This window comes from Patagioenas fasciata, chromosome 7 (assembly GCF_037038585.1).
Source record: "Patagioenas fasciata isolate bPatFas1 chromosome 7, bPatFas1.hap1, whole genome shotgun sequence".
In the NCBI taxonomy this organism is placed as follows: Eukaryota; Metazoa; Chordata; class Aves; order Columbiformes; family Columbidae; genus Patagioenas; species Patagioenas fasciata.
The window spans coordinates 17,614,576-17,639,908 of NC_092526.1; the positions used below are offsets into that span (position 1 = coordinate 17,614,576).

General features: G+C 61.0%; 1 protein-coding gene across 1 annotated transcript in view; it reads left to right on the forward strand.

Annotated features, from left to right (window-relative positions):
* The first annotated feature begins 503 nt into the window (after positions 1-503).
* ASIC4 (acid sensing ion channel subunit family member 4) overlaps positions 504-25,333 on the forward strand; it is a 29,682-nt gene continuing 4,852 nt past the window's right edge. The window contains exons 1-2 of the mRNA XM_065841419.2: positions 504-1,838; positions 25,013-25,157. Coding sequence (XP_065697491.1) covers positions 1,263-1,838; positions 25,013-25,157 — 721 coding nt within the window. The 5' untranslated portion in view covers positions 504-1,262. The remainder of the gene's footprint in view (positions 1,839-25,012; positions 25,158-25,333) is intronic.

Below are 25,333 nucleotides of genomic sequence, written 5' to 3' on the forward strand. Positions count from 1 at the left end.
CAAAGGGCGGTGTGGGGCAGAAATGAAGCAGGGGAACCCCAGCCCGAGCGCACAGCAAGCGCAGCAGGGACGGGGGCAGTGGACACGGGGGGTGGGTGTTGGTGCTGCCGCCCTCCCGGCTCCGGGGCACTGAGGAGTACGGGGTGGGAGTTGGGGGTGGGGGGCGGGGAGGTGCAACTCCGGCGCCCCGTCTTCAGTCCCGCTCCGCCGGCTGCTTGCCGGCCGCGTCTCGCTGGGGCCGCTGCCGGGACCGGGACCGACGGGGCTCGTCGCCCGCCGACTTGGGGCGCGGCGGGCCGCGGCAGGGAGGCGGTTAACGGCCAGGGAGCCGCCGAGGCAGGAGGAGTCCGCAGGCGGGCGAGCAGGAGGGGGCCGCCGGGCGAGCTGCCCGTAGGCTGCCCGCCCCCGCCGAGCCGAGCCCAGCCGAGCCCGGCCGCGCCGCGCCGCGCTCTGCCCCGGGGCGCACGGGCCGGCGGGGCACGGCGGGGCGAGGCGGCGAGCGCGGCGGAGGCGGCGGCAGCGGGGGCAGGCTCCGCGCCCCGCCCGCCTCGGCACGGCACGGCACGGCACTACTCGCCTCGGCTCGGCTCGGCACGGCACGGAGAGGCATCGCACGGCGCGGAGCGGCGCGGCTCGACATCGCGCGGAGCAGCACGGCACGGCACTGCACGGCTCGGTTCCACTCGGCTCGGCACGGCACGGCGCGGCTCTGGCAGCTCCTGAGCCATTCAAACAAGTGGCTCCGGCAGGACTTCGGAGCTGGGTCTGAGGGGAGGGTGCAGCGTGGCTCATTGCCCCAGAGGCACTGGGCCCTTCACACTGCCTCTTTTCTCTGGCGCTCGCTCTTTATTTGACGATGAAATAATGTTGACATGTCTTGAATTATTAAGTATTCCCTGGATTTTATTAGCACATGATGCCTAAATGCTGTGTATATCTGCCGGGGTCTTAACCAGACAGGAGCGAAGGAGAAAGGCAGAGAGACAGAGCAAGGGAGAAGAGAGAGAGGGGTTTTTGACAGCTGTATTTGTGCTGATAAGCGAAGGCACAAGGAAACGATCGACTGGTGAGACAAGAGGGAAGCGGCGGCTCAGAGCTGCTGAGAGGGGCTGTGCTTCTCTCCCGAGACGGCTCGGCCCTCCCGGCGCCGTGCTGGGGCTTGGGAGGGACCCGAGCCCCCTCCCAGTGCCTGGCCGGGCTCTCGGCCGCTGCCCGTGCCAGGGGGCAGCTCGGTGGCTGGGCACACCAGCCGTGCGGGGCAGATGCCGATTGAGATCGTGTGTAAAATCAAATTTGCCGAGGAGGATGAGAAGCAGAAGGAAAAAGAAGAAGGGGATAAGGAGAGCCTGATTGAGGAGCCTGCCCGGCCCCGCTCCCGGGACCTGGCCACCTTTGCCAGCGCCAGCACCCTGCACGGCCTGGGACACATCTGCCGATCTGGGCAACTGGGTGTGCGCCAGACCATCTGGGCATTTGCCTTCCTGGTCTCGCTCGCCTTCTTCCTCTACCAGGCGGCCAAGTCAGCGCTGCTCTACCTGGAGCACCCCCACGTCATGGCCCTGGATGAGGAGGCCATCCATGAGATGGTCTTCCCTGCCATCACCATCTGCAACATCAACCGTTATCGCCACTCGGCGCTCACCGATGCCGACATCTTCCACTTGGCCAACATGACCGGGTTGCCCCCCAAGGACCGGGATGGCCACAAGGCCACGGACCTGCTCTATCCTGACCCTGACATGGCTGACATTGTCAACCGCACCGGCCACCAGCTCGATGACATGCTCAAGAGCTGCAACTTCAGCGGCGAGAACTGCTCCTCCCGTGATTTCACTGTGGTGAGTGCACGCCTGACTCAGCTTCCCTGGGGACTTCACCTGGTGCGGGGGCACCCACCCTGCTGCGCCTCACCGGAGCAGGGCTCCCTGGCTCACTCCGGCTGCTGAAGTTCGCATCTCTCTCTGTTTGAGTTTCCCTCCAAGTTTAACACAGAGAGAGAGAGAGGATAGTCTGTGGGAGCTCTTGGGAGGGCTGTGTGCCGCAGCACTGGACTGCCAGCAGGTCCGTGCCGTAGGGGCTCACAGGCAGGAGTGGGGGCAAGGGGGGAGTGGGGCTCAGCGGTCCCTGGAGTGGGTGTGCAGCAGGCAGGGGGAGAGCTGTGGTGTAGAACCCCGCTCCAGCCTGCGCTTCCTCGTGGGTTGAAGTGCTCTGACACCAGCTGCTTTGCAAAGCAAGGGTGGCTGAGGGGGGTGGACAAAGACCCCTTTGCACATAGGGCAGCCTTTCTATGTTTCAGGGGGTTGGCACTAGGATGTGTGTGAATCTGGAAGCTGCCAGCATTGCACATGCATGTGTGCACAGGCACACACTCACACCAAGCAACTCTGCTCCGGAGGCACAGCTGTGGCCGGGCGAGTCAGGGGCTGCCTGGGGCTGACCACCCACTGCCCAGGGCTTGCTGGCAGGGTCTCCCCCCCGGGCAGCACTCTGCATGCCCAGGCAGTGAGCTCCCGGCTGGGCACCACTGGCATGCAGGTCTCGCTAATATTGAGCCTAGAATCACAAATCCCCACTGTGGTTTGGGAAAATAAATGTGCTAAATGGGCGGAATACCTGATGGGACCCTTTTCAGACCATAATGACTCTGGAAATGAGCTGCCTCTCTCCTACGGCTGCCAGGGGCTACTGCTCGGCTGGCTCGCTGTGCTCCCGGGAGCAGTGCTGCCAGCCAGAGCCCGCTCCGTGCCTGGAAGGGGGATGTGATGCCACAGGCTGTGCGGGATGCTGGGGGGGGAAGAGGCGGCTCTGTGGGGCTGGAAGTGGCTGATGCAGCATGTCCTGTGTCACTTTGTGCCCATTGATACAATGCCTGCTCACTGTGCAGGGTGATGCTGTGCTTAGGAAAGAGCTGTTTCAGAGGGGCTGCCCTGTGTGTGGGGTGACATGGGGCACTGTGGTGGGGTGGGGAGGAGCAGGAGACAGCGGTGAGGTGACCACATTCCTCATGGCATTTTGCTGGGTTCTGTGCATGCTCTGCACCAGCTGCCTGAGTTTGCTGGGGAGAAGTGTGGTGGGATCAGCGATGGTGGGATCAGGGAGCTCTGGTGCTGGACAGTCCTGCACATGGCTCGGCCACGCTGGCTCTGACCCTGAGGTCCTTCTGGGGCATCCTGCACAGCTTTGGCTTCCAGAATAGCCCAGCCTTGTGCAGCAGCACAGCATGGCAGTGGGATTTTGCTTGTGCTGAGCTGCACTGTGAGGCTGGCAGGACAGAGCTCAGGCGTACAGGGCTGGGTACAAGCTTCCTGCAGTGTGGACATGGTGTGTGGCGTGTGCCATGCTGCGTGGCAGCAGAAGGTGACTGCCAGGACAGTCACTGGGACATGGTTTCTCACTGGGTGGCCGTACAGGACATCTGGCCTGCCTGTGTCAGCTGCTCACAGTTCTGCCCTGGGAACGCCCGGGCAGCCGGGCTTCAGCGTGCCAGCACTGTGCACTGGAGCAGGCTTCAGGTATGAGGATGGTTAGTGCTGGACAACCCTCATCCCTTAGCCCAAGGGCTCCTGCAGCCTCCACCTCCTTGTCACCAGCTCAGCCCCCAAGCCTGGCGTTTGAAGCATGAGGGGCTGTCAGGAGAAAGGGGTGTACCTCTCACTTGCCTGGAGCACCAAGGTGAACCTGGGGCAGCAGAGGCTGCAGGGCATGAGTGTGTGGAGGGATGAGGGAAGATGTGACCTCTTTGCCGCATACCATGTCCCAAAACCATGCTGGGCAACAGCGGGACATGTTGAAGCATCACATCAGCAGCTGGAGCCTCCTGCTTCCATTCCCCGAGCTGAACTGGTCCCTTGTGCCTTCTCCTGGGAATAACTAAAACACAGTGTGAGCTGCTCGGCAGTCAGGGTGAGTCCCAGCTGTGGCATGTGGGCTTGGGTGCTCCCATGCCTCCCAGCTGTGGCCCCGATGCAGGGGCAGCTGGTCTGCCCTGCATCCAGTTATCATGCAGCAGGAAGCTTCAGGCTTCATCAGTCCCAGTCCTGGGTCCCCACGTGTGCATTTCCATTTGGAACGCTCTTGTACCCCCGCTGCAGTGGGCGGATACGTGAGTCACAGCATGTCCCAGCAGTGATGGAGGGCTCCCAAACTGCAGCACATCCCAGTGGGACAAAGGCTCTGGGGTCCTAGGGTGCCCGGCCCATGGTGAGCAGTCCCTGGAGAAGAGGTCATGTCCCCAGGGATGCTAGAGAAGGGAAGGAGCTTTTCCTGTAGCCATGCTTGCAGGAGTGCTGGAGTCCCTCCTTCCCTCTGGGCATGAGACAGACTTCAGCCAGAGGCTGGAAGTTTTACAGCATGAGAGTGGCCAAGCTGTGGGGCCACCACTGGCCAGCTGCCTGCTTGGGAGCAGGAGCAGCGCTGAGGCTGGAGCGTGTCCCTGTGTGCTGCCGCTTGCAGCCTGTGCTCACACGATAAATAACTTGTGCGGATCCTTTAAGTAAGAGCCGCGAGTGGTAAATGATCTTCCCCTATTTAACGTCACAAATCCACATTCTTTATGGGATAGCAAATTAAGAAACTATGGGGAAAAAAAAATCCCCAGCGTAAGCATCTTCCATGTAATAAAGCCCGACTGGGCTGTAAATCTCCCCAGGCGGCAGGGACAGCCCTGAGCCACAGCAAGGCTCCCCTGCAGCCCCGCTGACAAATGTGCCCCCTGCGTCAGCTGCCATAGGGCTGTGCTGGAGCCCCAGAGAAGCCTCTTCCCACCCCTGCGAGCCGTGCTGTGCTCTGCAGCCCCCTGGTCTCCTCCCTGCCCAGGGACACAGATCTGGTCTGCCCCTGCCTGCTGCCCACTGCCCCCGGCACACTGCCCAGTGCCTTGGGGAGGGCAGTGGGTGCAGGGTCCCACTGACTGGGCGAGCACAGCTGTGATGCCCAGCGTGCGAAGCGTGCAGCGCCGGCACGGGAAATCAATAGCGCTCTTTACGTGCCATTAAGCAGAAGGCTGGGAAGCGTCCCCATGGGACTGGGGCTCAGCTGTGGCAGGTGGCTCACACTTGCCCTTGCCCCCGCATCTGGCACTCCGGTATACCCACAGGCCAGGGCCAGTGCTGGACATGTCGGGGGACACTGTGGGAAGGGAGAGCCCTCACAGCTGTGCTTTGGGGACAGGGGTGCAGGCAGCTGGGGGGGGCAGGGGTCTGGGGGCTGCAGGAGGAGGTATGTGGAGGTGGTTCCTCCAGCTGGCAGCAGCATCCCACCTGCTCACTAGCAGTGACTGTGGCAGGAGGCTCTGCTCGTGGCCAGGCGGGAGCTCGGTGCCTTTCTCAAAACCACGTCCCCTGTCAAAAGCCTTTTGTTTCTGATGTGTGGCTGCTGAATCCAGTCCTGCCAGGGCTGGAAGTTGGGGGGGAGCGGGGAGGTTGAGGGGGAGTGGGGAGGTTGCTGAGAGCTGGCAGCACCTCTCGGAGCTGGCGCCAGTCCCGGTTCTCCAAGCAGGGCCTCCCGCCTGCCCGGGATGTGGGCAGTGCAGGGGGTGTCCCCAGCACCCCACGCAGACCCTGGTGGGGAAAGCCCCTGTGTCGAGACTGGAGTAGCATCCTCAGCTGCACCCCACACACATCCTGAGAGATCCTGGCTGGGGGCTGTGTGTGGGGGGGGCAGCAGGCTGTCACCCCTGCCACCTCCCAGCAAGGCTCTGCCAACGTCCGCCCTGCAACCCACACAGCTCCCAACACGGGGACTCACACTGACCTTTCTGCCAGAACTGTACTTAATAAATGTCACATTTTCAGCCTATTTTTATGCTGGGTAAAAGAGCGGGACTCATTGCTCTTCAGCTGCCCTGCCCAACCTGATGACTGCTCAGCCCTTGACATTCACTCACGCCGTTTCCCCTCTGCTCCCCGTCCAGGGCTGAGTGTGCCCTGGGGCTTGGGGGGCTTCTTGGGTCCCCTCAGCTGCTCACTGGGCTCCAGGCACTGCAGGACCTGCCTTGGCTGGGGCATGGAGGGGCTCTGGGACCAGGCAGTGTTGTGTGGGTCCCAACTCAGTGTCATCCCTGCTGGAGGGTGACATGGCTGCAGGGACTGGCTGGGCTGGGGCTGGCCATGTCCGTGCCCAGGAGAGCATGGAGCATCCCTTGCCGATCCCATGCCTGTGAGCTGCTCGGCCAAGCCCGGCCATGCCCATCTGGATCACTGTGCTCTGCTCAGTGAGTCCATGTCCTGCAGCCCCAACCCAGCATCTGAGCCACCTCCCTGGGAGCTTACAGCCTGTCCAGAGCCCCCCATCCTCACAGCCTAGCCACCGTGCTTGTGCATCCCCAGGTCTGTGTCCCGGGTGGTGCAGACACATCGCAGGTTGGTTGTGCTCCTGTCCAGAGCTGCGGCGGCGGCAGCTTTGGTGCTGTTACACATGAGCCGCCCGGGCATGGCTTGAGGCGCTGCTTGTGCCAGAAAACGGGGGACTTTAATGCAATTCGTTGCCATTTAATTTTACACAATTCCTGCTGCTTAATCCACTGAGAAATGCTAATTTATACAATTCACATCTAAAAATAAATGTCAGTCCAGCAGCTACCAGCAGCGGGTAGCTGCTCCTACCAGCCCCCGTTGGAGCCTTCTGCGGGGACCCCAGTTTGGAGCCCACATCGCTCTCCACCAGTGGCTGCTCCTTGTCCCATGGTGCCCACGCTGTGGCAGCACATGGGTGGATATGGAAGTGTTGAGGATTTGGGGTACTGAGGTGGGACAGTGAGGGGCTGACTGAACACAGGGGTGTCACTGCAAAGCCCCTAAGCACCGTGGGTCATGCGACAATGTAGCAAGAGGACATGGGAAGCCCTAGTGATCTGGCTGTCTTTCGGATGCCTGGGGAGGTGTGAGGTGGTTTTGGAATCCCTGTTACCCCATGTTTTCTCCCAGGAAAGATGGGCTCAGCCCCGCATGTGGCTGCACCCCGGGCTGCAACTGGAGGTGAATGGGGCAAGAGGGGGTCCTGGTGTGAAGGGCTGACATGGGGAGAGCTAGACTGCATGTGAGGGATCCATCCACGGGTCCGGGCAGCCTCTGGCTGGCTGGCAGGTATTAATTGGTTGCAAAGCACCATTAATGACTGTGGGAGGGAAGAGAAGCACACACCCACCCTGCCTGGGGAAAGGGGATGCATCATTAGCTCCCTAAGGAGGCTGCTCTTCAGGGGACAGCGAGGGGGCTGGATCCTGTGGGGAAGTGGACCAGTGGCTGGGAGGAGCCCACGCTCAGCTCCCCAGGCACTGGCTCTTCTACCCAAGCATCTCCATACCCCGCTTCCCTCCTCCTCAACCCACTGGTCCTTGCACCTCACCCCTATTGCCTCCCCTCTCTCACCCTTTTGCTGGGCAGACCCCCATGCCACCCCAACCCAGTGGGGTGGCACCGGCTCCAGCAGCAATGCCAGGGCAAGGATGCCGGAGCAGCGGGAGGGGGCCAAGGCAGGGGAGCAGGGGGGTGCGGAGGCAACACGGCGGGGGAGCGGAGATGCTGGAGGAGCCGGCGGCTTTCCCACCGTCTCCCTGATTGAGATCGGATCACCATGAGCATAAAAAAGCTCTCTTCATAATTATATTTAATGAATTGACTTTAAAAGCTCTTATGCTCTTATCTGGGTAATTTAATATCACACACTTAATAAGCCTGTCTCTGATACGGGAGGAGCCAGCGGCCAGGACGCCTGCGCCTGGTGTGGCTCCCCAGGGATGCGGAACGTGCCACAAGACTGGTCCCACGTGCCGGGCTAGGCAGATCAGGGGACACCACCGTCCCCCGAGGCCAGGGCACCCATGGAGGTCTGTGGAGTGGTGCCCCCCAAGTGCTGCTGGCTGAAGAGCAGGGTGAGCACCTCGGGTGGCTGCAGGACAGATGGGGCTGGGGCACCCATGCATGTTTGGCCCCAGTAGTGGGTGCTTGTTGGTGCATGGGGACACAGGGCTGTGGGGCTATGGGATGATGGGGATACAGGGCTGTGGGGCTGACGGTGTGCAGGGTGACAGGCTTGGGGGTTTCATGGCAGGCAGTGTGGCTGGCTGGGCATGGGGCAGGTCTTGCTGGGGTGCAGGTGCCCTGTGCTGGTGATGTGGCTGGATACCACATGGCACTGTGGCAGGCAAGGGACTGCTGTGACCCCATCCTTGGTGCCAGTGTCACCCATGGCAGTGGTCCCATGGCCAGGCATCACTGGGGGCAATCACGGGCCAGAGTGCACCATGGGTTCCTGTGCCATGATGCTGTTGGCTCCCTGTGTCCCTCCAGCTCTGGCCACCTGCATACCTGGGGTAGCCAGCTGTGGTGGCACAGGGATAAACAAAGGCTTGTCACCACAGTCTCTGCAGCTCTGCTCCCCCGGCCTCTGTGCTGCCGACCATGGTGCTGGCTGCCTTCCTGCAGGCAGGTGTTGCTGCAGCCCTGGCAGGAGTTCCCAGCTCCCCTGCGACCCATCGGTGCGTGCATGCGGGCGCCTGCGGCGAGCCAGAGGGGCAGGCTCTGCCATATGGAGCTGAGGGCCCTGGGGACTCCACACAGGCTGGGACTGGGACCTGTGCCCCATGGCCATAGGGGCAGCCCCAGCATCCCATGCACCAGGCACTCACCAGGCAGCAGGGTGGAAAGCCTCCAGCTGGGCTTGTGTCCCCTGCTTGTCAGAGCCAGAGCTGCTGGGAGCCAGCCAGTCCCCCCAGTCTGGCACTGTGTTCCCTGTCACCCTGTACCCTCAGGTCCCTGATTCCCAAGTGATGGGGGATGGAGCAGCACCTCCCAGCATCCCCACCTGCACTACCCCAGGACCCGCAGCAGGGATAGGGAGGGTGATAAGGGCAGAGTGGCGGTGCCGGCCATCCCCCAGGCGCCAGGGTGCCTGGCAGTGCCGGCTGCCGCGCCAGTGCTCAGTGCCAAGGCCAGTGGGGCGGGAAGGGAGGCGTGTGCCAAGGCGGCGGGGAGGGGGGACGAGGACACAGCTGCCACCTGGTTCTGCGGGGGAAGGGCAGCCCCAGGCAGAGCGGGGACTCCGGGCTCCTTGCTGCCAGCGTGGGGCACGGGACAGCCGTGCCGTGTCTCCCTCTGCGGGGGAGTGGCTGGAGCAGGAGGTTTACGGAGCTGCACTAAGTGACGCAAATGGTTTAAAGCCCATAAAGAGAGACGGTTTTATGTAAGACGACTATATAAAGCGCTGCTGTTCTGCCATTGATGAGATATAGGCCTTTATTTATAGAAGGCAATGTTTGCGGTGCGAGCACTGAAAGCCAGCCAGGGACCAGCAGATAGGGCGTCAAGTCATTTCACATGCAGCTGCCGTCGACACTGTTCACACATTAAAGAAAAAAATTAACAAGTTTGAAGCCAGTCAGGTGGAAAAAACAATAATTGTCAAAAACTGTATTTTCCCCTTTTTCCAATAACAAATAGCTGGAACACTGCTGGAGAGGCTTGGGCTTGCTCGGCATCTGGGAAGGATGGGCTGCGGCTCTAGCCAGGCTGGCGATGGAGCGGGCACAGAGAGGCAGCCAGGGGTGGGAGGAGAACCCAGTGAGGGGACGCAGGGGCTGCTGCCATCACCCAGGCAGCTAGCAGGGGGTGGACACCCCTGCCTGGGCATTTATATGCCCAGGACTGGAATAAGAGAGTCTGTGGGCAAGGATAATGGCACTGGCAGAGCAGCACAGCTGTGTGTGTGCTGGGGAGGGGGGACAAACACCAGAAACATATGGCTGAAGGTGCTCACTGCACAGGGGCTGCAGATGAAGCCCTGCTGGCTTTTCCTGCCTGTCCCAGCATTTATTCTCCCTGCCTGCACACACAGAGATGCTCTGAGGTGATTTCTTTGCCAGATGTGGCTAGGTTTTTACCGGAGAGCAAGCAGCGAGTCCCTGTGGTCAGAGTGCCCTGCCAAATTTTGTTTCATGCACGAAAGGAGGAAAAACTTCTCATGATTAATTGTGCAATAGGGGAGAACATGCTTCTCTCTAACTTGCTCCTTGCCTGTCTCTGGCCTTTTGTCACAGGCACTGCCCTGACATGCAGCCGAGGAGAAGGTGGCAAGCTCATTCCCAGGGCATGCTCCTTACACGGGCTGCACGGACAACAAGGGTGAGAGGGCAGAAACATCCCCACACTTCTGCCATATCCTAGCTCTGCAAGGGCTGAGAAAGGGAAGAAAGCCAGCCAGGGATCACAGCAGGGGAGCAGAGTCACGCTCATGCTTGAGCTGCTTCCCTGCAGCTCCCTGCATGGTTCTGTGGGCGTCTGTCCCCTGCTTACACTGCAAAACCTTCCCTCTGTGCTCAGAGCCGCGCCTCTGTGCGCTGTGCAGTCAGTGGTGACAGGCAGGGTGCCGCCAGCCCCATCTGCCCACAGTTGTATTGCCATGCCAGCAGCAGGCGGGAGGTGAGCATGAACCTGCTGCTGAGCCCCAGCACGTAGTACCACGCTTCTGGTCTTGGGTGGGGGGCCTGGACCTGCACCCTGACCCGCTGGGACTCGGGGCTCTCTCTTATGCCTGCCTTGTTCCTGGGAGACGTTGCTGCCTGTAAGGCTGGTCCTCCCCAGTCACCCTCACACAGGTGGGGAGGCCCCTTGGTGGAGAACCCTCCAGCTCACCGTGTTCATCTCCAGGTTCAGACACAAGGCAGAGCACGCTTTGCACCTCAATGGCTATTAAGTACTGGCTAAGCTCGGCTGGACTCAACAGGTTTTCTCCCAGCATAACAAAAGGTTCCCTCCTGCTGGCAGTGCCGGGGTGGGGAGGCAAGAAGTGAGCACAGGAGGAGGAGGGAGGGCAGGAAAGCCAGAGGCGGGGAAGACCTGCAGGTGCCATGTCTCAGAAGCAAGGGGGTTGGGGACCCCTCTCTGTGTTGGGGAGCTCAGCTGGGCTGCAGAGCCAGGCTGGCCCCTGCCCATGGTGATGGGACAGGCAGGGAGCAGGGGACCCGCTGGCCCAGTGCTGGCCACCAACCCCTGGGATGTGCATGGCAGGAGGGAAGAGGAGGCACAAGCCTGGGCAGAACAGAGTCCCTGATTAATCACTAACTGCCGGCCCTCCAGCCAGCAACTCATTAGCTGTTTAATTCCGGGTGCCCAGCATGCTGGAGGGTTACGTGGCTCTGACTGAACCAGCTGCAATCAGGCCATAGCCCCCTCTGCCCCAGCCACAGGCACACTTAGTGGCCGTGTCCACCGTGCCCTCCAAGGTGGGCTGGGCACCAGATGCTGTGGGTGCTGCGTGTACCATGGGTGCAGTGTTCAATCATGAGTGAGGCACATCGGTGACAGTGGCTGTAGGCATCCCCAGGGGCAGGAGACGTGCCAGTGTCTCCTCTTGTATCCTTCTGTATCCTGTCTGTGCCCAGAGCGCTGTGATCCCCGCAGCGTCACGGGGCCAGGAGCGGCTGTCAGCAGTGTCAGTGACCGTGGTGAGGTGCTGCGCTCGGCTGCACAGGGATGTCTCGCCAGTCTGTCATCCCTGGGGAGCAGTGGCCCTGCCACCTCACATGTCCCCATGCTGTCCCATCCCTCCTCCACCTGCACCCATAGGGTGGCAAAGCGAGGGTTGCGGGTGGCGCCAATGTCTCTACCTGCACCCTGTTGTCCCTGTCACCACCCCAGGCTTCATCCTACTCCAGCTCTTCTTCCTCCTGGGCCAGGGCTCTGCCTGGGGTACCCCTCTGGGTGTGGGCTGGGGGTGCTCACCTGGGCCAGGGGAGCAGGGCAGGGGCAAGAGGGAGCTAGGTGACCCAGGAGGGCAGGCACTAGACATGGATTCTTCCCATGGATCTCATACCCCAACCTGAGCATGCAGAGATGGACACCACTGTGCCTTTTGGCTGCAGGGGGGTGTTGGCAGCTCAGCCACCCCCCTTTACCCTCCAAACTCTGCCATGCCCTTCACTCCCAAGCTGCCATCCCTGCTATTTCCTCACAGCCAGAGGAGGGATGGAGCCTGTGGAGCCAGGGCCCCCACAGCAGAAGGAAGCGTCTCCCTCTCTCTTCAACGCTCCAGTGGCTGGAGCAGGGCAGGGTGGGGGCCTGCAGGTGTCCCTGCTGCAGGGTGTGGTGGGCAAGGAGGGATGGGGAGCACATGGGGGCAAACTGGGGGCCATGCTAGAGCTGACACCTCCTGCAGAGGTGTCAGGGCTGACCCGGCATCTGCTCCTGGGAAGGGCATGGAGCAGCCCGCCTTCCTGGGCAGCATGGGACTGAAGGAGCTATGCAAATCCAGCCTAGATTGATGCAAGTATTAATTATGTCCCAGCGGCTCAGCTCCCATCCAGCCAGGCAGGGCACCGGGTGCCACGGCTGCTTGCACAGGAGAGATGCTTTGCACTGGCAGTGTGTCCCCTACACGTGTCCCCTGGGTCCCCAGCCTGCTCCCGCCACCCTGCTGTGCACCATACCAGGCCAGCCTTGCAGCACTGCTCAGCCTTGGGGGGCAAAGCTGTCACCGAGCAGGGAGACAAACAGTCCAAGGCAGGAGCAGCATGAGAGCTGTCAAGCAGGCTGGCCTGCCCGGCTCTGAGGTCCTGCTAATCAGAGAGCATCTGCAATTACATGTGCTAATTACAGGCTGAGGTTTACAGCAGTTCTTGCCTTTCCCACATAGTGCTGGTGGCACTGGGGCACGTTTCTCCTGCACGAGGACAGAAACTGATAACCAGGGCTACTCTGCTGTCTCTCACTGCCCAGCCACAGCATGGCACAGCTGGGCCCCATGCCCAACCCCATCCCATCCTGTCCCATCCTGTACTGGACATGGGTCCAGCATGTACGGTGCTGTCCTTAGAGCCCTCAGGCATGTGGCTGTGACAGCCACTCCATTCCTGAGCACCTGGCTGATCACATCTCTGTGGAGTTGCTTTTCAGAAGGAGTTTTTCTGGCTCTGATGCCCATGTGCTGCTGCTGCTCTGACATCCTGTTTCCTTATCCCCTGACATGACCTTAATTAACTCCTGGGGCTGATAACACTCTGGGCTTCTCCTTCAGGAGCTGTATCTCAGCATCATGTCCTACCTCACCTGCTCAGGGACCACTGCAGAGACTGTGCAGGCAGCCTGGAGCAAGGGAGCGAGGGGGCTCCATGGTGCAGGCAGGGCAGGGCAGTGATCGCTGGGGACACTGGGGGTGACATGGAGGGGATGGGGCAGTACTGGAAAGGGTGGGTTGACGCTGCACTGAGGGTTGCAGAGAAGATGCCAGCTGGGTGGAGACGGCTGTCCTGGTGCGGAGGTGGGGAGCAGGGGCTGTGCTAATGCCCAGGGCAAGGTGGTGTGGGCAGCAGTGCCCATGGCAGCAGCATCCACCCCAGGCGGGCAGAGGTGCAGCAGAGCAGCATGGAGGCGTCCTGGCTCTCCTTGCTGCTACAGGCAGGGCACAGGGGCCGCTCGGCTGGCCAGGGCTGGGACCTGGCATGGGGGTTTGGGAGGTTGAGCCAACCCATGGGGTCACCCCTCAGCTGCCAGCCTGGGTGTATTGAAATGCTGGCACTGATGACTTTTGTAGCCACTCTATCTTCCGCACTTGGCAAATATTGGCGTAGGGGAGAAGATTCAATAATGAGGTTTGCAGATGGGAATCTGGATGTGTGATTCCACCAGCTCCTTGCCATGCAGCAGCCCGGCTGCCTCTGCCACAGCTGCCGCTTGCCGAGGCCGAGCCTGGCATGGGCACAGCCCAGGGCCAGCAGGGCTGCTCCCAGCACCTCCTCCCCGTGGACTGGTTCCCAGCAAGATACTGATCTGAGCTTCACTGTGTCGCAGCTTGTGTATCATTCTCTGGCATGGGTAGCTCAGACCCTGGAACAGGGTACCTGCTTGGGGTCCTGCCACTCAAATGCCACCAGACCCACAGGCAGCTCTGCCCTGGCAGCATCTGGGGTGATGCCCTGAGCCCTTTGCAAAGAGTGCTAAATGCTCTCAGCTGGTCTTCTCCTGGCTTGCAGCCACACAACCCTCCTCCCCACAGCTTCTAGTCCCCAGAACCTTAGTCTTGCCCATCTCAGGTGCTCAGCTCCTGTCCTCAGGCCCTCAGCCCAGGCAGTGGGTAGGACGGGAGGCCACTTGTTCCTGGGGCATCTGCAGGCAGGGTGCCTCTGCTAATGCTGCCTGCAGACACAGTGGGAATTGCATTTTCCTGAAGCTAGGCATGTGATGGAGACCATGGGCATAATGAAAAGTGCATACGGATACTGATGCTTATAGCACGTGATGTATGGGCTGCTGCAGGCAGCAGACGGTCCTGGGAACTTGATGCTGGCTCTGAGCAGGGAGAAGGGAGCATGGTCTGAAGGACAGAGGAGATGGGAGCTGCCAGTGCTGCTCCCCAGTGTATGGGAGGCGAAGCAGGCATAAAGAGGGGGAAGGAGTCCCCCAGCTGCAGGGGCAGGTTGTCCCATCCCATCCCTGCCAGGACATGTCCCTCCTCCTATAGCAAGCCCTGGGAGCTGAGAGGAGCTGAGAGAAGATTGGGATGCCCCTGCAGACACCAAGGAACCAGCAAAAGAGCAAAGTGGCCAAAGCATCCAAGAAGGACAGACATGCTGGGAGCCCTGGGCTCCCCTAGCCCATTGTTTCCTGCATGGTAAGCAGAGGATGATGATACAGGAATATGGGTCACAGGGTTGTCCCTGCCTGACGGTGATGGTGCCTCCTTCCTGGCAGCCCCAAGGAGGGAGCCCCTGCTAGTGCTGAAGCGCGGGGGCTCTGTTGATCAGCCCCTCCACCCGGGAGTGCGCAGGCTGGGGAAAGCCAACCCCTATCATGTTTGTTCCATTGATTTAGCGCCGTGGAGAGGGTTTAATCAGCCTTTAGCCTGCACGCTCCAGCATTAAGAACAAATCCATTAGCCACGAGATAACCACAAAGGGTTGCGCGGAGGCTGGATGAGGTCCCAGCGCCTTCAAGATGCAAATTGGCAATCAAAGATCAAAGCCGCACAGCTCCCTAATCTCTACTAAAAGGGCTCAGCTATTAACGAGCCCTCTCCCGCTGGGCTGTGATCACCCCACTTCACTCAAGCTCCTGATGTGCTGGTGGGTTACACTATCACCCCAACCAGCCCCTCAGCCCTCATGGCACCCTGAACTAGACGTGGGGAGGAGGGTGCAGCTGGGGCTCAGGCTGTTTGTGTGTTGTTTTCTTCGGTTCTGACATGCTGGGGTCAAATTAATATTGGCAGAGAGAGTGGAGCCCGCGGCATTGTCAGGGGGTTAGCGGCTGGAGGGGAGAAGGGGAAGAGGCAGGAGCTGGGGTGGAGCAGGGTGGTGGGGAAGCTGTACAGGGCTTATGCAGTGACTTTGGGGACAGGGGGGATGCTGGTAGGCAGCTCCCCCTCCTGCTGTTCAGGGATTTAGCCTGGTTCAGCCCCTGCCTGGCTGCACCAGGTGGCTCAGGGCAATCCCTGCTGGCCCCAGGGAAATCAGTGCTGGGGACTGTGGCTGGTGGGGGCAGGCAGCAGGATGTGTGTGAAGGACCAGGGCAGAGCAAAGTACCTTGGGTCCAAATTTGCCTTTTTTGGGTATTCCTGCCCACCCCTTGTCACCCTGGGGCAGAGGGTGCACAAGGCTCCAGCTCCCATAGCCACCCTTCCAGCTCCCACATGGTGATGGGGGGGTGCTGCAGGAAGAAAGGCTGCCCTCTGCTCCCTGCCCAGGCCATACTGCCTGCAGTAGCTCCATGCATGGCCACCTCAGCAGCCCCACAAGTCCCTTGCCATGTGGGAGAGCCACACAGCTGCTGAACTGTGACAGGAACTGTGCTGCCAGCACTGTCAGCAAATTTCTGGTAGCACAGATGTGTTCTCTGCTCAACCTGATCTGGCTTGGGGACCAGCATCCTGCTGTGATGGTGAGAAGCTGGGTGAGGAACCCTGGGATAGGTGGTCAGGGCTAACCCAATTAGCCCTGGTAGTGGGAAACAGAGGGACATGCCCAGTGCCAGCTTGTGAAGTTGCTGCTTGTGGCTCTCATGGCATCTCCAAGCAGCAGCACAACCTTGAGAGAGGAGCAGGCAGTGAGGCCCTGGCAGCACCTCAGCCAGGATGACAATAAATCTTATCAGTGTAAACCCATCCATAGGCAGTAGGATAACCCCCGTGACAACCCAGCTAGCGTGGAGGTTTCATTTGCACCGTGTCAGTGCTGCGGATTTACAGATAAGTGCAATGGCTGGAGGGACCATGTCTGCGCCGGCACATGCTGGCTCCTGAGAGGCATCCCCCCTCCTGCCCTCCCCTGCCGCGTGGCTGCGGGAACTGCCAGGACCAGGCTGGGGTGACCCAGCGACATTTGCCGTGGGGTGTGCAGTGGGAATGCTCAGACAGTGGATTTGGTTTGACACCCGGCAGGGGAGCACATGGATAGGTGAGGATGGAGGGAGGGGTACATGCAGGGCACAGTGGCATTGCCCTGCCTGCTGTCCTGTCCCTGCTTTGTCCTACATGAGCTGTCCCACAGAGCACTACATACTCCATCCACCCGTGGGGTCATCGGCATCGCACAGACTGGACCACCAGAGTGGCGGGGGGGGGGAAGGTGGGAAGGGAGGAAAGACCAGGGAACGTGTGTGTGTGTGTGTGTGTGTGTGTGTGTGTGTGTGTGACACTGGCAGCGTGTCCCCAAGGCTGTGTGACAGGGCCAGGTGTGAGCAGTGCCGTGTGTGAGACAGCATGCTCCGTGGTGCAGCCTGTGTGCACGTCCCTGTGTGTGTACGTGCGTGTGTGTGTGTGTGTGTGTGCGTGCGTGTGTCCCCGGCGGGGGGTGCCGGGCCCGGCGGAGGCTGCCGAGCGAGGCGGGCTGGCGGCAGCCGCTGCCCCCGGCCAGCGCTCCGCGGCTCAGCTCCTCCGGCTGCCGGCGGGGCGGCCCGCGCAGCCGTGGGAGCGGTAATGAGATGGAGCAGCAGAAGGACGGCGAGATAAGGCTGCCTGCGCTGCCCCAGCAGATTAAACGCTGGGATTAAGCAGGCGGTGCCAGCTCTGCTGCCTTTTTATCTCGCTGCTTCTCTCCTCTTATTCTCCCGCAGTCGATACTGAACGGTCTCGGAGCTGTCAGCAAAGGAAATTGCTTGTTAACCCTTTAGGGACGGGCAGCGCAGCGCTCCCCGCACGGTTGCTTTCAAAGAGAAGCGGTCCCCAGGGACGGCGCTGCCTGGAGAGCTCTGCCCGCGCCGGGTAGGGGAGCAGGGGGGCTGCGGGGCTGCGCGCTGCCTCCCCGCAGTGCCCCGGCCTGCAAGGGGGAGCAAGGCAGGGCCGGTGGCACCCACGATCTATTGCCATCTCTCAGCCACAAGCCACCAGCATCCAGCCGGAACCGTGCAGAGGCACCGATGTACCTGCAGGGCAGGGGACATTCTGCAGCGCTGAGGTCCCTGCAGGGTGACAGCAGCCAGAGAGCAGGGGCTGCCTGAGCTCCACAAAGGACCCTTGCTTATCCCACTTTCGGGTACCCTTGACGTTCCCTGCTTCCTCCAGCCTGCAAAATAGATGGGCACTGTGCTACACCTCTGTGTGAAATCACAGAGCTGGGGATCCTTCTCTGGTCTGTGGCCAAGTGACACAGAGCATCTGTGTCTGCACAGCACCACGCATGGCGCTGGGTCTCCTCCAGCTGCCAAGAGGAACCCTCTACCCAAAACCATAATTATTGCTTTCTGTGTATGTGCATGTTTTGTTGGGTTTGCAGCAGCAAGGCTGAGCTGCAGCCCATTGCAGCACTTATCTGCAGCGTCCTGTGCTGCGTGCCCAGGGATGATGTACCCAGTGCAGGGGGTGTCTGAGGATGGGAAGCCAGCTGGAGAGCATTGGAGGGTGCACAAAGCCACGGCAGGATTGTTGCTCAGCACAGTCCAAATCCAGAGTGGAGACCATGTTAGGAGCTCAGCAAGCTTGTCTGGCATGTTTGGGTGTGCAACTTTGCTGCATCTTTCCCATGAGGACCCTGAGCATCTCCTGGCTCTGCTCCATGGCTTTCCCCATCTCCCTTCAGGAGAGTCAGGAGGAAGAAATCTCCTGCAGTCCCAGCACCTGACCCATGTGCTTAGGGAGAGAGCAGGGTAAGTAGGCAGGATGCTCAGCATCTCAGAGAGGTTTTCTGGCTGCCGACAGGCTTCCTCAGCTCCTGCCCCCATGCCTCTCTGCGCCTCTGCTCTGCACTGCAGCACATCTGCCCCCTCCACCAGCAAGCCCAGCACTTTGTCTTCTGCAGTTCCTTTGGTGTTGGCTCCTTCACCTACCCAGGTGACCCTTTTGGTGGATGCTTTAAAGTGCTTGGTACGAGCAAATAATATGAAAGCACAAGCCGCCAGGAGATCTGCAGGGAGACAGTTAGCCATGGCTAGGGCAGTAGTCCTGACCTGGGTGGGATGCTCCCTCATGGCTGCTGTAGGATGGAGAAGGCAGCATGTGAGCCCTGGGCATCGGGGGCTAAGAAAGCTGCTGGGAGGTGGAGCAGATGCTGTGCTGGGCAGCTGGGCTGCACAGGTGAGCAGAGCCTGAATCAGGAGAGGAAACCAGGAGCGATTGGAACGTACAGGCTGGCAGAATGGAGGCTGCAAGGAGATGGGATTGCTGTTCATAAATACATCAAGGAAGTAAATACAAGGAAGGGAAGAGAGCTATTTAAGCTAAGGGGCAATGCTGGCATGAGAAGAAATGGTACAAAATGGCCATGAATAAATTTGGGTTGGAAATGAGGAGCTGAGTGAGATTCTGGGATGAATTTCCCCCAGGAGCAGTGGGAAAGGAAAGCACGACTTTGTGATGGCACTTGCTCTGCTACCAGAGGCAGCTGTGTGCTGCTGTGCCTGCACAACAGGCCTGAGAGGTGAGGACCTGGGGTCTCCAGCCTCTCACTGCTGTGTCACGGCCACCCTGGCTCCATGTAGCACTGGCAGCACAGCCATCTCCAGCTCCTGGCTTGTCCAGTGCAGGACTCCTGAGGTAATGCCTTGCAGAGAGAGGTCCTTCGCTGGCACACAAGTTTGTGTGTGTTGTCACAGCTACTGCTCCTGAAAGCAGGATGGTGCCAGTGTCCCCATGCTTTACTGATGTAACTGGCAGTGCTGGGGCAGATGCACTGGGAAGGCATCCTAGCCTGTGCATGCAGTGCATCCCCCTGCCATGCATTGCACCCCTGTACTCCTTACCCACCAGGAACAGGGAGCCCTGGTCTGGAGCCTGCCTGCTCCTGGGGGGCACTGGGCTGCACGCTGACCCCAAAGCAGCAGCCTGGCCTGCTCACCCTGCTCAGTGCTGGGGCTCGAGTGCCTCCCACCCCTCTGCTCAGCTGCTGGTGCAGCCCACGGCACAGCTGAGTTATTGGTATTCCAGCAGTGATCCTATTTGGCACCAGAGGGGTCTTGCCAGCCCCACACACCCATGTCTCTGCTTTTGGCTCAGCCTGGCCAAGGGGGCTCAGCTGGCATGGGCTGGCCTGTGGCACAGGGAGAGGCACATCTGTGCAGAGAGGCAGCAGGAGAAGTCCCACCCCTCCAGGATGTGCCCTCAGCATCTCCCACCTCACTGCCACCCCACTGCTCTCCCTCCTCCCAGGGAATTGGGTTGGGGCACAGCAGAGGATGCTCCAGAGCTTGGCCCTTCACAGGATGGGGGAAACAAGGAACCCAGCCCAGTGCTGGTGTGCCCTGCTCAGGGCCAAAGGTGCCCTGCTCTGCCGCAATTGAGGCTGCAGGGCCCAGTGCTCCATGGAGGCGGGAGCACCAACCCCTTTGAGCAGGGCTGCATCCCACAGGATCCATCCTGGCAGTTCTGCATGGGGCAGGGGGTGGCACTGAGGGGCTGCCGGTGTGGGGACATGGTGGTGCCACTACTGGAGCTGGGGTTGAGCCAAACTGGCGCTGTTCCCCAACCCTCCTGGGAGCAGGGAAAGGAAATGGTGCAACCGTGCATGAGAGGGGACGTTTGCAAAGGCGAAAACATCCCACTGGCTCAGAAAATTGCTGCAGAATCAGGCTTGAAATGAGTTGAAATTGCTGAATCCAAGCGGTTCTCATATCCCGGGCAGTTGCAATGCTGGCGTCAGCGCTGTAGCTTCCCTCCCGGGGCACCCAGGCGGGGCCTGGCCATGCTGTGTGGGGTGAGTGGGCTGCTGGGAACATGGCAGGGGGTGCTGGGGTGGCCCTGGAGCATGGAAGGGGGCTCTGGCAGAGACAGGCTAGGGGACCAGGAGCAGAGCAAGGGACAGTATGCATGGGCATGCTGTTACCCCAGCTCTGCCATTGTTGACCCAATTTGGCCCCACCTCCTGTGCAGCATCTCCTGGCCAGGGGAATCCCTGTGCCCTCAGCACACTCAGGAAGCAGCATTTCTAATTTTGGAGTCTACTTTCTTTTATTCCACAGTCCTGCCCATGCTGATTTACTCTCTGGGCTGGAGTACCCAGATGATACCCCCAAGGTTACCCCTGGCCTGGCATCTTTGCCAAGCCAGGGCAGGCAGCACTCCAGTGTCATCCCCGTCCCCATCATGCCCCGGCAGTGACTGTTCTCAGAGGTGTCCCCATGCCAGGGTACCCTCTCTGCATAGCGTGCCCATGCCCAGGGCCTGCCTGCTGGCTGTGTGCCCCAGCAGGGACGTGGGAGCAGGACTAGGTGTCCCAGTGGGGACATAGGAGTGGGGCTGGGTGCCCCAGGCGTGCAGGAGCAGGACCCATCAGGGCTTCACATGCCGCAGCTCATTTCCCTTGCATGCAAACATTTGGCTGGAAGCCTAGTGCAGCCTCTTGTCTCCTTGGAGCAATCAGGATTTGTCACTGCTTGCAATGTTTAACATCGTCTTCCAGAGGCTAAATACCATGGGGAGCTGTGTAAGCCGCAGAAATACCTGCGTGAGCTGGGATCAGCCAGAGACTAGCACAATGGGCTGGCAGTGGTGGGGATGGGGGGACTGAGGGTGCGTGGGGCTGGTCTTTGTGCCCCCAGTGATCATGGGCAAGCTGGTGTGAGCTGAAGTGAGGATGCTGGGGGCTAGCACGCTGCTCCCAGGGGGTGACCCAATGTGGGGGGAAAGGACAGGAGTGAAGGGGAGCCCCAGAGCTGTGTGAGTTGGGGAAGAGGACGCCAGGGCACCTGGCAATCTCCTGCTAGGATTCGTCTGCTGAGGCACAAGCAGCTATTTCTGTCAAGGTCAGCAAGTCTCCACGGCAGAGAGCAGGGAAATGAGGAATTGTGTTGAGAAATTACCTCCCTAATGGGGTCTCCCCTGCACGTGAGCACGGCGCGGGGTTGCCGGCGTGTAGCGGCTGTGCAGGGAGACTGGCGTGCGGTGCAGGAATCCTGCTGCCCCGGCCCTGAGGGTGCCCAGTGAACAGAGCCCCAGGTGACATCCCTAGCTGAACACATGTGCTCCAACCCTGCAAGGCGCTTTTCTGGGTCAGCTGTGGGGAGGAAATCATGTTCCTCATGCATGCAGGCTCTCCTCTGCCCTTCCTCCTCCTCCTATGCACCCTGTTATCTAATTCAGTTTGTCATGCTGGAAAGGCAAAGCCCTTCAGGACTGTGCTGTGCTCTCGCCAGCGCTATTTCACAGCTGGCCTCGGCACCCTGGCAACCGACGAGTAACTCAGCTGGGTGCCACAGGCACCCCTGCCCTCCCCATATGCCCCTGCAGCCATGCCTGCCTGCCTGGGGCTAAAGGGGTAGGGAACAAGGCCACCACCACCTCTGGACCTTTTCCTCTAGCTCTGGCCAACCCTGGTCCCTGTCCCTGAGCTGTCTGTCCCCATGTGACCCGGCCTCTGCATCCCATCCCTCGCCCCACACCAGGGCGATTGCGATGCTGCCTGGAGATGTCTGAACCAACACGAGATGGAAGCGTTCAAAGAAATGACATTTCCTCCAGCCTGGGAAGCTCATCTACCATTTAACGGAAACTAATATAAAAGCTGCCCTGGTGTGCAAGGGGCTGATGGTATCAGGCTGGCAGCCTCCGGCTCTTGGAGCCACAATAAATCTCAGCAAGAAGCCAAGCCGGCTCAAACCCCCCACACAAACACATCGGCACAGGTATGGGGGTTGCTGAGCTGTGTCCTGGAAATGGTACAGGGACACAACAGTGTGGGGGTTACCCACTGGGCTGGTCCTGAGGGTTCAGAGAGCAGGGAGGCCCATGGCACTCCTGCTGTCATGGGGGAGCCCATGGCAGTGCTCCTGCCCACATGGGCATTGTGGGGACAGTGCCAGAACTGGTGACAGCTCTGGGGCATGGATTCATGCCGTTGGTTAGAACTGCTCCCCAGCCTTGGCTTTGTGTCCCCAGGGAGCCGACCTCTGCCTCGAGGAAGCGCTGTGGCCCCGCGGGAGCATTTGTTCCTCCCGCAAAGCAAGCAGCAGTGCAGGCACCTGATGGTGGGAGAGAGAACGATACGGTGCCGTGGGGCTCGCTGCTCCCCATTGCTGCCCGCTGTGGGGCTGGGGTGCTGCCCTCGCCTGCCCTGCGCTGTGCCGCGGCAGGACCCGAAGGTGGGATTACGGGAGGAGCAAGGGAGGGCAGCTGGGGGGGGCCCTATCCTGCCGGTCCCGACTCTGTCCTGCGGCCGGCTCGGGCCGGGCAAGCAGGGCGCCCGGCGGGCGGTGCTGCGCGTCCTGCGCAGCCCCAGCGCGGGGCCCTGCTGCCCCCTGCCGGAGCCGGCCCCGCCGGGCCGCGCACCCACCGCCCGGCCGGCGGCTGCCCGGAGCCGGGGTGCCCGGAGCCGGGATGCCGGGAGCCGGGGTGCCGGGAGCCGGGGCTTGATCAGAGCTAACAAGGTCTGGTACCTTGGGTGTCTTTGGGCTGGGCTTCTCCCTGCTGCGGGTAGGGGCTGCAACAGAGGTGGTGCGGGTGGGGAGTGCTCTGTCGCCTCTAGGCACAGGAAGTGCTGCCCGCTGCCTCTGCTTGCCTCCCTCCCTGCCCGTGCCATTCCCAAACTCCGTTCCTGACCTGCCTGGCAGCCTCCTGTGCCTGTCACCAAGCTGCCAGCTATGATCCTGGCCAGGTCCCTGGGATGGCTGCAGAGGTACACTTTGCTCACAGCAGAATGGATAGCACCAGGAATGCCTGCCAGGGCAAGCAGGAGCTTCCTCATTCCAGATGCCACGTTCACCATTGCCATCCTCCTCCTGCCCCAGCCACCGTGGAACAGCAGGAATGATGCCCTTCATTGGGGGCACAACGGCTCCAGCTCATCCCGAGGCTGCGCGACACCCTGGGGCCAGCCCATGCCTTGGCAGGGCTGGTGCTGAAGGTGGGTGCCTGGGGGAGGCAGCACCGGAAGATGAGAGGCTGCCGAGGAGTGCGGTGCTGAGCTTTGAAGGTGCCCTGACAGGCTGTCAGGGCCCTGCCAGCTGCGCTGACAGCCTGGTGCAGAGACATCCCCCCGCCGCCACACTCTGATCACAGCCTCACCGTCACTTCAAAGCGCCCGCCGTGCTCAGTTGGGCTCTCACACAGCCTCCTGCTCCACAGCTCTACTCCTTCTGCCCCACAGCCCTACTTCTCCCACCCCACAGGGCTTAGATCCACTGGTGCCCCGAGCTCGAGGCCAGGCAGTACCAGAGTGCAGCACTGGGCACTGAGGTATATATATGGTCCCAAGCAGCGCTGGCAGGAGGCAAGGGGCCCCCAGGCTTGGCAGTGTCCTGTGCCTGTGGGGCAGGGCCCCAACCCCAGAGTAGCTGTGTTTGGGGACCCTGGTGGTCCAACCAGATATCCAGGAGTGCTGCATTGCCAGGGCAGGTGACAATGATGTTGAGCTGGGGCACAGTGTCCTTAGGCACAGGGCTCATGCAACATAGCTGGGACAGGACATCACTATCTGGACACTGGTGCCCACCATGCTGGGGCACTGGGTGCTGCCAGTTCACCCTGCCAGGGGTAACGCAACACATCCCCCTGTCCCAGCCCGGCTCAGGGAGGAATTTTCCATTCCTGAATGGAGGTTGGGGGAAGGCGTGTGTTTGCAACAGCCCCCTCCTCTCCCTCCCCTCACCCGTCACCAGAGCAGCTTGGGAAGGCGCCTGCCACATTTGTCTCCAGGAAGGTGCAGAGCAAAAGCCTCTGGGGAGGGAGAGCTCCCTGGAGGGGACCAGGGACCCTGGGCAGCTTCAGGGGCAGCCTGAACTCCGTTTTCCAGAGGAGCCACCCTCCCTGCAGCCATGCCACTGCCCCTTGACTGCTGCCAGGATGAGGAAGCCCTGGCAGATGCTCAGGACGACGGTGCTGCCCAACTCATTGTCGGCATCCTGCGAGCCACCAGGATCCCTGGACTGCACTACATGTGCACCCGGCCACAGTCCCGCCTGCGCCGCCTGCTCTGGAGCCTGGCCTTCCTGGCCTCCGCTGGGCTGCTGGCCACCGGCGCCACTGACCGCCTGCACCACCTGCTCTCGCGCCCCGTGCACACCCGGGCACGGCTCGCCTGGGCCCCCCAGCTCCGCTTTCCAGCTGTCACCCTCTGCAACCCCAACCGAGCACGTTTCCTGCGCCTCACCAAGCCCGACCTCTACTCGGTGGGGCAGTGGCTGGGGCTGGCCTGGGAGAACCGCTCACTGGTGCCCGAGATGCTGGCCATGCTGGGAGAGGATCGGCGTGAGTGGCTGAAGCGTCTCGCCAACTACTCACGTTTCTTGCCACCCCGCCGCTCCGATCGCACTATGCAGAGCTTCTTCCACCGCCTGGGCCACCAGATCGAGGACATGCTGGTGGAGTGCCGCTTTCAGGGAGAGCGCTGTGGCCCCCAGCACTTCACCCCTGTGAGTGCCCTCCTGGTAGGGGCAGGATAGCTGGGCTGCCCCATGGGTCCTGGGAGCAATGCTTCACTCTCCAGCAAGAGTGGAGGAGTGGCAGCATGGTGAGACGATGAGATGGGCCCTGCCAAGGGCTGTGCAAGACATTTTCCAGCACCACTGTGGGACTGGAAAGGGTCCCTGGACCTCATCCTGCTTGCAGAACACCCCGCCAGACCCCTGCCTGCTCCCTCACCCATCCTTTTCTCCATTCCCAGGTCTACACACGTTATGGTAAGTGCTACACCTTCAACGGGGACCGGAGGAACCCAAGAGTGACTCGGCAGGGTGGCATGGGCAATGGGCTGGAGATCATGCTGGACATCCAGCAGGAAGAGTACCTACCCATCTGGAGAGAGACCAGTGAGTGGGGCCACGGTGCTGGCAGGGCACAGGCAGGGGTGGGAGGTAGGGAGAGCTGGTGGGGAAGCAGGGCACTCCAGGACAGGGATGTATGGGGCAAGTGGGGCACCAGAAGGGTGCTGGGCTCTAGGACGAAGGTTCTGGGTGGGCACAGGAGCACAGTAGAGGGCTGTCCC